Source organism: Podarcis bocagei, assembly GCF_964188305.1.
Source record: "Podarcis bocagei genome assembly, chromosome: 3".
NCBI classification, from domain to species: Eukaryota; Metazoa; Chordata; class Lepidosauria; order Squamata; family Lacertidae; genus Podarcis; species Podarcis bocagei.
The window spans coordinates 52,475,014-52,487,443 of record NC_138127.1 but is presented as its reverse complement, the minus strand read 5'-3'; the positions used below and the strand labels follow the sequence as shown (position 1 = coordinate 52,487,443).

Genomic DNA, 12,430 nt, shown 5'->3' with positions numbered 1-12,430 from the left:
TGCAGCCGTGTCTGAAAATATTTAATTAACTGCTACTAGCAGCAAAGATTCTCTGTTTGGGGTCCTGTAAACCGTGGTGGTAGCAGCAACTTTTCCTGAGTGTGTGTCATGTACATTCTCAGTAATCCTTATAAGAATTCTGTAAAATAGGCCAGCAATAATATTCTCATGGTTTTCCCAGTAGTGATGTATGGAAGTGAGAGCTGGACCATAAAGAAGGCTGATCGCCGAAGAATTGATGCTTTTGAATTATGGTGCTGGAGGAGACTCTTGAGAGTCCCATGGACTGCAAGAAGATCAAACCTCTCCATTCTGAAGGAAATCAGCCCTGAGCGCTCACTGGAAGGACAGATCGTGAAGCTGAGGCTCCAATACTTTGGCCACCTCATGAGAAGAGAAGACTCCCTGGAAAAGACCCTGATGTTGGGAAAGATGGAGGGCACAAGGAGAAGGGGACGACAGAGAATGAGATGGTTGGATGGTGTTCTTGAAGCTACCAGCATGAGTTTGATCAAACTGTGGGAGGCAGTGGAGGACAGAAGTGCCTGGCGTGCTCTGGTCCATGGGGTCACGAAGAGTCGGACACGACTAAACGACTAAACAACAACAACATTATTCTCATGTTAGAGATTTGAGTTTAGACACTGTGACACATGGAAGTTTGAATTTGTGGCTAGTGTATCTACCTTACTGAAACAAATTGTACAAGAGGGAAAGTATCTAAAAGTCTCACCCATGTTCTTATTCAAAAGCTCTGAGCCAGAACCAGAAAACATTGTGACAGCTAAGATTAATGCATCCAGTTGTCTATTACATATTTTCCAGAGTTTTTTAATTAAAAAATATATGCAAATGAATAGTTATATGCAAATATACTTACAGATAGCATCCATTTCAAGAATTGCTTGCTTGGCCTGAAAAAACAAAAACAAATATTTTGCAAAAACCATATGAACTTGCTTAATACCTCAGGTCAGCAATAGTCCTTCCCCCAGACTCTGGGTCCTTGGCTGGTGCACCACCACACCAAACCTTCTAAAACCTGAAAGGCAACATTGGTTTCAAAACTGTCCTGATTCAAGTGAACTTGGTGGAATGCAATTCATGTGCTGTTATCATAATGTGGCTACCCAGATGCATCTATCACAGAAGACTAAAATACACATATTTTATTTTTAACATATCCACACTCTTAAAAAGGCACCAAGCAAAAAAGTTCATTTTTTAATCAGGCCTTTGGTTGATCTGATAGACATCCTATGCAATAATAATAATAATAATAATAATAATAATAATAATAATAATAATAGTAATAATAATAATAATAATAATAATAATAATAATAATAATAATAATAATAATAATGTGTGGGGTGTTATTGGGTTGTTGTTTCTAGTTCGATTATATATTTTGTGGTTTTATATTTTGATTTTGTTCTGTGAACTGCCCTGAGACCTCCGTATATAGGGCGGTATATAAATTCAATCAATCAATCAATCAATCAATCAATCAATCAATAGAAATACAAAAAAACAAATAAGGCAGTTGTTAATATTTTACCTTAGCTGGGATTTTGGCAGGGTGGTTTTCAAGAATTAATCTCTTCAAGTGAAGAATCCAAAGGCGCTTATCTTGCTGTGATTTGGCCTGTTACAAGTTGCAAGAATGCAATGAGTTATAGCTAGACATGAAGGAGTGTAGGTAACACCAGACAATAAATTTAGCAGAGTCAAGGGTTGAGCGTGAAGAAGGCTCTGACTTCTAGTGGATGGGATAGGGGAGAGATGTGGAATCTGTTGCCATCCCCATCATCTCTAGCCATGCTGCCTGAAGGGGGCCGAGAGTTCAGCAACATCTGAGAGAGTCATGTCTTGGCTCCACTACATCCTTCTATGGCCATCAGAATAAAATGCTTTTAGTATATTTCTGAATATTATTCTATGTCTGGTAGCTGACAACAATTTACAAAACCAAATTTAATTATTTAACAAAGTTGGTAACTAACATGAAAATGATGAGACAGCAAAGCTGAACACCACAGGCTGTAATAGTGCCTTGTGTGTCTGCATGCCCTAGTTTCCTTGTCTTTCCCCCTCTATGAGGTTATCATGTTGCTCCTGTGCAGATTAGTGGTTTGGGCAGGATAAGAATTACTTCTGCATAACCAGTATAACACGCTGTGTGGTGCAGGGCAGTCTGGGTTGCTTGTTCCTGAAGAGATCTGCTAGAATGGGAAGCAGGCACTGTTTCTATATATATGTGTATCTATTCACCCACAAAACTCATCCCATTAGTCATTTTATTTTCCAAGTCACAGTAATGTTCATTGACCTCACTATACTTTTCTAAAATTGACCTGTGGTTTCTTCCTCCAAGAATTAACCAAGATCAGAATTGAGGCATACTGTTCAAAATTCAGTGAAATAAAGGGTTTCAAAAATATTATTATCAGTTTCAGGCAGACATGTCTAATACTTGTCTAATTCTCAAAGTGCAAAGATGAAACAGAAGCTGAGGGCCAAACTAGATGTGCACTTAAATAGGTAGAATGCAGTTACATCTTTTGTTTTTTCCTTCATTAATTACAGGGGCTAGGGAGCCCAGCTGGATGGAAGATCATAGAGATCCTAATGAAAACCATTCCTCTCTCCCAACCTTAGGAAAAATTTCCCATTGGTGCAACATTTTTAAGTCCATGTCCAGTTTGCCCCTTAGGGTATTAAAAGCAGTTCCTGTTCCCACTGCATGAGTGCATTAATTTGGGATTGTATTGCTCTCTAAAAGGAAGGGGGTAATTGGGTAGAATGAGATCATAGGAAATAGGGCCTGGTTTTCCTGCACAAACCTGGAAGTGAAATACTATCTACATGGTGCAAACTTCAGTTACAATACATAGGATACAAATCAGGAAAATTATATCCTTAATAACATGTTTCAGAATGCATTCAGTATGTTATGGCTTTTAAATACCTGAACAGTATGTTGCATCTTGGGATTTTTGTAATGGAAGACACTAAAGCTCAGAGGCTCCTTTGGTATGACTTCCACTAGCATGAGATTGCCACACTGCAACACAGAGAAAGGCTTGTCAGAGGAAGATCTTGTGCACAGAATGGGTATTTATATTTTGGACATTTTGAAATAGACCATTTCCTCTCCTTTGCAGCCCTTGGGCTGCTTGTTCCCTCCTCCTCCTCCTCCTGCAAGTACAAACAGACCTACCAAGATATGAGCTTTGTAGGTGAAAGTCTCTTCCCTCTTCTTCGTAATGAGCAGCAGCTTGTCAAAGAGGAACAGAGTGCGCTCATTTTTGGCTCTCTGGATGCGGAATGTTCCTTCCAAAACCAACTCGCCGTAACTAGCAAGGTCTGGTCCCTTCCAGTTAGTGAGTAAGCTTTGTATCTCCTGAAAAAAGGGAGGAGGGTGGGATAATGAAGCAAGCACTTTAAAAACACAACATTGGGAAATATCACATGGCAAGTGCTGTGTAATGAAGCCACTATCACGTTCCTCTTCTCTAGTCAACAGTGTGAAAAAGCATTGCTTCTACCTCAGGGATGACTAACCAAGGGCCACATTCTCTGTTGACCTACCTTTCAAGGGCCACACCCTAGCAGTGGGCATGGCCAAAGTGGGCATAACCATTTCACATTTGCTCTCCCTCATACACACATACGCACCACCACACATACAGGAAGAGCTCAGGGCAGCAGAAATGGCAGCAGAACCACCACAGGAATTGTGATGCAAAACTGGTCCTTAGACCAGGAGGCAGGCCTCCATGTGGTTTCAGAACCCTAATGCAGCTTATGACCATTTGCATGGATGTGTGTGGATCAGGTCCCCAGACAGAGAATTTGCCTCTCCTGTTCTACATGAACAGAAATACTACAGCTGTCTCACAGTACATTGCGGCATACAGGCATTTGTCATATGATAGGCAAACAGAAATCTATTTCTAAATGTCAGAGTTGGCAGATGTGTATTTTATGACACGCAGCCAATTTGCACTGCACTGTTGTCTGATTATCTTACATGGTCCCCTAGAGATGATGTATGAGAGAAGGTTGGCACAAGGAGAGAGTTCTTAGCAAGCCATAAGGTTGGACATTAAGAGGGATAGATGGGCCATTATATGGAAAAGAATAGGAAGAAGGGGAGGATGTTTTATAATGGTGCAAGATGTGAGAAACAACTTATGTGATCAAAGGGTCTTTGAAGTACACAAGAAGTGGAAAGTACTAGCTACTTTTCCAGGCAGCCTGCAATTGTATACTTCCTGTTAACCTACTGTAAGTTTGCATATGGTTGCTCTTTGAATTCACATTAGTCCTTGCAGTATCTTTAGTTACATTATCAATGCAAGATGTATGCCTGAAACTCACAAAGCTTAACCACAGCAATGTAAATTATATTCATTAGAGTCTCAGATATCACAGAAGCTCACCCAAATTAAGAGTTGCATTGCTTATGTGAATGGATTCACCTATAGGATTTCTTCAAATAAGCAGAAGTCAATATGACATCTGAACCAATCCACAACTTGGAAATATGCATTTGTGAGATGTTTTGGGCAGTCATAAGCCATGTGAACAAGTTTTTAAGACTACAAATGAATCACTGACCGCAAAGAACCTGGGTGGGTGTACAAGCGAAACTTCATCTTCTGACAGAGAAGGAAGATTTACATTTGGGTTCTGATCTTTCCAAAGAAAGCTTGCAAGCACAATTGTGTCTTTTGTACATTCCACAGACACAGATTTCAGAAGAACCTCTCGAGCACACTTTGAAGGTACTTTCACATGTAACAGATAACACATCTCCCAATATTAATTGGGAGTTGCCATGGTTGAGTGTGATGCTTTAAAATATAGGAAGATCAAATTCAAAATATATGAAAAGATGTTGTTATTGTTAGCATGCACAGGAAAGCCAAACCATAGCCATTTAGAATGCTGGTGCCCAATCTACATAAACCAAAAACCAGATAGAAAGATAAAAACTACTAATATGGAAAACTTGTCAACCCACCTGCAGCCTGACAGCATGTTCATGTTTCCTCTTCATGTCGTTAATATGCCACGCCACTCTCTGCATCGTATCTATGGCTTCTAAAACCACATCATAACCTTCAGTGTCCTTGTCAAGGTGGTTTTCTATCTCCTAGTAAATAAGCCAATGAAGAGGGAACTATTTACAACTCCTAGAGGTCTGCAAAAATGTTTTGATGGTAAACTACGGTTAATAATCTGACACTTAGCCCCTCCCAACTGCAGCTCATGTCTTTTATCTCTACAGCAGAGTTCCCTGGTCTATAAAATATGCAGCACAGAACCCCTTATCCTGCATGCGGGAGATTTTCCTTCAGCCCCATTTTCCCACTGATAGCCACCTCCATTGTATATGTCTCTTTTCCCTTTTTCCAAACCCCTCTTGATTCCAGGATCCTGATAATGTAAAGGCACTGTGTTATACTGGGATGGAGATAGAAAAGTTGGATGAGACTGGCATATCCTCTGCTAACAGCAAGCACATACAATTTGTGACTGATCAAGCCCACCAGATATGTATTGTGGCATACCAGGTGTGTGACATTCTAGCCATTTTTGAAGTCTCCAGCAAGCTGCAAAAAATAGGCGGCTTGCTGAGCCTTTGATGGGCTGCCCTAAATGGCTAGTGGATTGTGTTTGATTTCATGAGCCATAAGTAATATAGGCATCCTTACAGCAACGGCATTACTCTGCTACGTTATAGTAGCAGCTACCTAAGCAGAATTTATTAGCATTCAATAAGAGAAATGAGTCAGTCATTCAATATGCTTTCTTGCCTCTACTTTTGGCTACAGAACCTGAGTTTGATAATTACATCCGAGCATTAGACTTAGGCAGACACTACAAATTAAAATTTCTGGACTCTGAAATGTAGTTACGGGTATAATCTCCTAATTGAAAGCACATGATAACCATTAAAAAGAAACCAGATTTCTGAAAATGTTGTTAAAATCATGGGAAAGAAAGGAAGAGATATGTACTTTCTCTACCACCATGCATGCATGCAAAAAAAAGGGGGGGAACCCTTTTTGTTGGGCTTAGATGACTTCATACAGGCCCACCCTCCTCACCAGCTGCCCTTGTCTGGAATTGAAACGGCACTTTTAAACACACCAGCTAGTGCAAGAGCCCCAATGAGCACAGTATGTAAAGATGTACAGGACTGCACTGCACTCTTTTTATGAAAATATGTATAGGTCTGTACTGCATGTTTTCTGAAGAAGCTGCAGCATCAGGGAAGAAGCTGTTTGATGAGCACAGGAGGGGAGAAAAATGGAGAAAGGGGCAGGTAATGTTGAAAATTCAACATCTGCAGAAGCCTAGCATGTCAGGGTGAAGGCTAGGTTACAGTACTTCTTTCAGGCATATGCGCTTTCATCAGAAAGTTTGTGCTTGCTTGTTTTTTGACTGCAGCACAAAGGCCTAGCTACACATTATATTATTTGTACTCTTCAGCACGCCTCCTTCAAACTAGGCACTTTAATTTTGAATAAAGAGCAACTGCAGGGCCCAATGTGAAACACACCACTGATCTGGACTGCCACCCCATGCCAGGTTCCCATTGACTATCCGAAGAGGAGGCACTTAAAATGACAACGTACGTGCAAAAGAAGGTGATACTTGAGTATCCGCTGAACAGGTTTTAAGAGGTAAGATCCTAAAGGCAGAGAATGTTGTAAAGCTTCTTGTCTCTCTCTGAAAAACTTGGCCAGGGACTTGTTCCTCATGCATTCGGTAAGTACAGCCACTGACCTGTAAAACAAATCAATAAAGCTCTCAGAATTATTATTATTATTATCCTATATTATACAGAATTCCACAGCTTTGGATGCATGATAGGTCCTACAAGTGACTGCCTGCTTAGGATCAACTTCAAGCATTATGCGTTTCTTGTGCCAGATAAACAGGAGTGTTATGTGAAGTTTACAAACTTGTGATTGCCATGCATGCATGCCACACAAGTAACAAGTCTTAGCATCCTACTTTCAGAATAACTGATTACCATGCAACATAATTAAAATAAGCATACAATTACTTGCTTGCATTTTCTAATGGGCAAGGAAGCATTCATCCTCTTTGCCTTACTAATATAATCCACAAACAGTAAAGCATACCGTTCGGATTAAATGTTAGTCTGAAGCATTAGGGTCACATTCTCTATTCACCACCTTTCAAATGATAAAAGGGAAAGAGCACAAAAATAAGGTAATCCTACCTTGGATAATTGGTGCAATACTGTGTGTATATGTGGAACTCTTCACTCTGAATATAAGGAAAAGGGGGGAAGCTGATTTAGTATACTGATTTTATTACAGCTCCCTAGAAATTCTGAAACCAACACTTATTTGAAAGCACTAAAAAAATCCCAACCTATTACAAAAAATAAAAAATAAAAAATAAAAAATTACTCTTCCCTATTGATAGGCATGTAGTTCATTAGCTTTATTCCAGTCTGCATGTGAATTGGATTGGAAACTGATTTTTAAGTAAGTTTTTATTGTTGATGCTTTTATTACTTTTTAAATGAAATAAATGTGTGATCTAAAATGAACCAACAAAGCTGACTTGTGCCAATTTTCCCTGCAGCCATTTCTTATTTGCTACAGGCAAGTATTGGTGCTATACAGAAGCTTATTTGAAAGTGTACATACAATGCCACCATTTGGGGTTTCCCCCCTGTATAATCTTCAGGAATAGGGAACAGGATTTCCCATTCCGCACCTAATGCACTTTTCACTTAGTTCCAAACACAAGGAGCAGCTCCTGAAGACTCAAGAACACTAGGGGTTTATTTGACATCTAAAAATGTGAATTTGTATAAGGATAATTATGAAAAATGTTGGTCAGAAATCAAAAAAGATCTAGAAATATGGTCAAATCTGAAATTGTCAATGTTAGGCCGAATTGCAGTGATTAAAATGAATGTATTGCCTAGAATGTTATTCTTGTTTCAGACCTTGCAGATTCTTGACAAGATGGAATGTTTTAAGAGGTGGCAGAAAGATATCTCGAAATTTGTCTGGCAGGGCAAAAAGCCCAGAATTAAATTTAAAATATTGACAGATGCCAAAGAAAGAGGGGGTTTTGCCCTGCCGGACTTAAAATTGTACTATGAGGCAGCAGCTTTTTGCTGGCTGAAAGAGTGGATGCTCCTCGAGAACACTGACATTCTGGATCTGGAAGGTTTCAATAATGCATTTGGTTGGCATGCATATCTATGGTATGATAAAATCAAGCTGCATAGCGCCTTTAAAAATCATATTGTTAGAAAAGCATTGTTTAATGTTTGGATAAGATATAAAGATCTGTTGGAAAACAAAACCCCCAGATGGGTGTCACCAGTGGAGGCTAAGGCAGTGAAGAAACTCAATATGGAGGCCAGATGGCCGAAGTATTGGGAAATTTTGGAACAGGAGGGAGATAAATTGAAACTACAAAGTCATGAGAAAATGAAACATAAAGTACAAAATTGGTTTCAATATCATCAAATAATGGAGTTTTTCAAACAGGATAGGAAAATTGGCTTTCAGGTGGAAAAATCAAAATTGGAGACTGAACTGTTAGAGCCCAATACTAAGAATTTATCAAGAATGTATAACTTGCTGCTGAAGTGGAACACACAGGACGAAACAGTTAAATCGGCTATGATTAAGTGGGCACAGGACATTGGACATAACATTATGTCTGCTGACTGGGAATGGTTGTGGAACACCGGTATTAAATTCACGGCATGTAATGCCTTAAAGGAAAACATTATGAAAATGGTTTACAGGTGGTACATGACCCCAGTCAAGCTGGCAAAAATTTATCATTTGCCTGATAATAAGTGTTGGAAATGTAAAGAGACTGAAGGTACCTTCTATCACCTTTGGTGGACATGCCCGAAGATTAAGGCCTTCTGGGAAATGATTTATAATGAAATGAAAAAGGTACTTAAATGTACTTTCCCTAAAAAACCAGAGGCCTTTCTCTTGGGCATTGTCGGCCAATTGGTGTCAAAGAGGGATAGAACTTTCTTTATGTATGCTACAACAGCAGCAAGAATACTCATCGCAAAGTATTGGAAGACACAAGATCTACCTACTCTGGAAGAATGGCAGATGAAAATGATGGACTATATGACACAGGCCGAGATGACAGGCAGAATCCGTGATCAAGGAAAAGAGACGGCGGAAGAAGAATGGAGAAAATTTAAGAGATACCTTAAGGACTATTATAAACTTGACGAATGTTAGAATGTTGAGGTTTGCAGGAAAAAAAGGGATACAGTGACATAAGAACAGACTATAGAAAAGATCAAGATGACAGAGGTTGGAAAGGAATGTTTAGAAGTTGCTAAAAAATTATGGACATTGGAATGCAGAAAGGGGGGGGTATGGGGGAGTCCCGGAAAAGAAGTTTATGAAAAAAATGTTATGAAATTATACGTGTTTGTATGTCTTTTTAGGTGTTTGTTTGTCTTTAAAAATTTTGTAAAACCAATAAAAATTTTATAAAAAAAAATGAAGACTCAAGAACAAAACAAAAACAGACTAATTCTGTAATTTCAGCAGTTCGTAAGGTCTATTTCATGCAAACCATTTTGCTCTGCACCAACTTCAACATGGGATGCTGATGGTGCTGTGGTCTAAATCAGGCTTCCTCAACCTCGGCCCGCCAGATGTTTTTGGCCTACAACTCCCATGATCCCTAGCTAGCAGGACCAGTGGTCAGGGATGATGGGAACTGTAGTCTCAAAACATCTGGAGGGCCAAGGTTGAGGAAGCCTGGTCTAAACCACTGAGCCTCTTGGGCTTGCCAATCAGAAGGTCGGCGGTTCGAATCCCCACGACCGGTTGAGCTCCCGTTGCTCGGTCCCTGCTCCTGCCAACCTAGCAGTTCAAAAGCACATCAAACTGCAAGTAGATAAATAGGTACTGCTCCGGCGGGAAGGCAAATGGCATTTCCATGCACTGCTCTGGTTTTGCCGGAAGCGGCTTAGTCATGTTGGCCACATGACCCGGAAAAACTGTCTGCGGACAAACACTGGCTCCCTCGGCATGTAAAGCGAGATGAGTGCCGCAACCCCAGAGTTATCTGTGACTGGACTTAAAGCTGTCAGGGGTTCTTTACCTTTAACTTCAACATACATTCACATGCAAGTTCTAACATGCAAATAAGATGACTGCAGTTACAGCTAGCCCATTGTCATCGTCACAGCTGAGGGAAAGGGCTGTCATAAATGCAATTTGCTTTACTCATGAGCCTCCAGTTCACACCTTGTTTTGTTTAGTGCAGTAGATACTTGAAGCTGGTCACCTGTTGCTCAGTCTTGTCTTAATTGGGGGATGGTGATAAGGATTTCTGTAGTGTTTCACAGTTTGTGATAAAGTGCATGATAAGTGTGTGGTAAAACATAAGCCATCTGCCTTTTTTCCTTTTAGGATTAGTAAAAACTCCTTATCCTGCTTAAAATGCAATCCAGTGACAATCAACCCAATAATTATGGAAGATTACAGCTGAGCCTCTGCTGATATTTTATCTTTTATTTAAGATGGGAAGACTTACAGCTATCTTCATTGGCATGACACACAATAAGCTTGCATCACAGCCTATGACATGCACACACTTTTAAAAACAACTCCAGCTATGGTAGAAACCTTCACCTACAAAGAACTAGTAATCAAATGAAACCACAATCTGCAACAGAGACATTACAGTCTGTAATTCACTGGTGAAATCCAGTCACATTCTAGTTATCACATGTAATGGGGCAGGGGCCTACCAATGGCTTCTCAAATGCAGAATTCAATATTAAAATTATACCCAAACTGTAAATAAGAATTTAAAAAGGAAGAAAGTGTGAAAAAGCAGAAAATAGCAGTCTAGCTTACAATAACTGCTTAGATTTCATAGTTATTAAATAATAACGTTATGAGTTGGGGGGAGGATAGGCTGTGTGTTGAGACCCTTCTAAGTTCCATCAAACCTGCAGTTCTAGTTTGCATTACTATACTGTGGTACCTCGGGTTACAGATGCTTCAGGTTACAGACGCTTCAGGTTACAGACTCCGCTGACCCAGAAATAGTACCTCGAGTTAAGAACTTTGCTTCAGGATGAGAACAGAAATTGCGCAGCAGCGGCAGTGGGAGGCCCCATTAGCTAAAGTGGTACCTCAGGTTAAGAACAGTTTCAGGTTAAGAACGAATTAAGTTCTTAACCCAAGATACCACTGTAATGTATTCCTGAACCTGTAGTAAGATCCTTTGATGTTCAGCAAGAGCTTAGAAACATGGCCAGTAGAGAGCCATAAATACTGTAGACCATGAAAGTGTTAACATCATGCAATACTTAAAACATAGAAATCTGTGTATATTTTATTTTTAGGTGTAAATATATATTTCCAGATGATTCTACTGTGTGAAGTTTAACATGACGAATAAAATCTCTCGTAAAAAAAATAAAAAAGGGGGTGAACAGGAGAGGGGAGGATGCGAAACAGATGCAGCTAGCTCACAACTGCCTTAAACTTTCCCCTTCTGATGACCAGCTGAAAGGACAAAACTGTACTCTTATTTCTGAAGCTAAAAGACATAAAGCCCATGGACCAGAGTCAAAAGTTTGGACATTTGCCTCTCTTAAAGCACAGTACTATTAGTTCAAATGCCTCAGCCAAACACAGCTGATAAGAAGAAAGAATGAAAAAGGATGTTCCAATGACAAAGCCAAGAAAACTAACCGTATCCACATTGAAGAAAATAAGTACAATTCTTCTGAAAGGCAATAATGCATTTGTCACTTGAAACCTGAAGCAAAATCCAGACTGAACTGAAAACATTTACCCTGCAGAGCTTCAAGTTTCAAAACTAACTGGCATTTGTCAGTATATTTGCAACACAGTAAGGAGAGCTCTGGTCAGGGGTCCCTTTACCTTTAAGGAGAGCTCTGGCCAAGTCCCACCACCACCCAAGAAAGTAAACTTCCTGATGTGACTAGGACATAAAGTCTTGAATTACAGTGGTACCTCAGGTTAAGTATTTAATTCGTTCCAGAGGTCTGTTCTTAACCTGAAACTGTTCTTAAGCTGAAGCACCACTTTAGCTACTGGGGCCTCCTGCTGCTGCTGTGCTGCTGGAGCACAATTTCTGTTCTCAACTTGAAGCAAAGTTCTTAACCTGAGGTACTATTTCTGGGTTAGCGGAGTCTGTAACCTGAAGCATATGTAACCCAAGGTACCACTGTATGCCAAGACTTAATGCATGGGGAAAAGTAGTTAGAGAGGGGAACTTCCAAGTTTCCTAGACTGTCTTTTCTAACCTAACCCGTGCTGACCTTCCTTAGGTGCCAGACTCTTAGGGTTGCTGACCTCAATTCCTACTTTCTACTTCTTCATCCTCAC

The 12,430-nt window shown here is 39.9% G+C and overlaps 1 protein-coding gene and 1 long non-coding RNA gene across 8 annotated transcripts in view; one reads left to right on the top strand and one right to left on the bottom strand.

Moving 5' to 3' along the window:
- The window catches only part of LOC308583372, a 444,074-nt gene that overhangs the window by 92,111 nt on the left and 339,533 nt on the right, over positions 1-12,430 (top strand). The gene's annotated exons all lie outside the window — the stretch shown is intronic.
- Positions 1-12,430, bottom strand: part of PLEKHG1 (pleckstrin homology and RhoGEF domain containing G1) — a 102,410-nt gene that overhangs the window by 8,950 nt on the left and 81,030 nt on the right. For all 7 annotated transcript variants that reach the window (XM_081186178.1, XM_081186179.1, XM_081186177.1 and 4 more), the window contains 7 exons: positions 7,267-7,313; positions 6,653-6,803; positions 5,032-5,163; positions 3,223-3,405; positions 2,971-3,066; positions 1,561-1,647; positions 881-914 (listed from right to left, as the gene is read on the bottom strand). In XM_081186178.1, the coding sequence (XP_081042304.1) occupies positions 881-914; positions 1,561-1,647; positions 2,971-3,066; positions 3,223-3,405; positions 5,032-5,163; positions 6,653-6,803; positions 7,267-7,313 (730 nt within the window). The remainder of the gene's footprint in view (positions 1-880; positions 915-1,560; positions 1,648-2,970; positions 3,067-3,222; positions 3,406-5,031; positions 5,164-6,652; positions 6,804-7,266; positions 7,314-12,430) is intronic.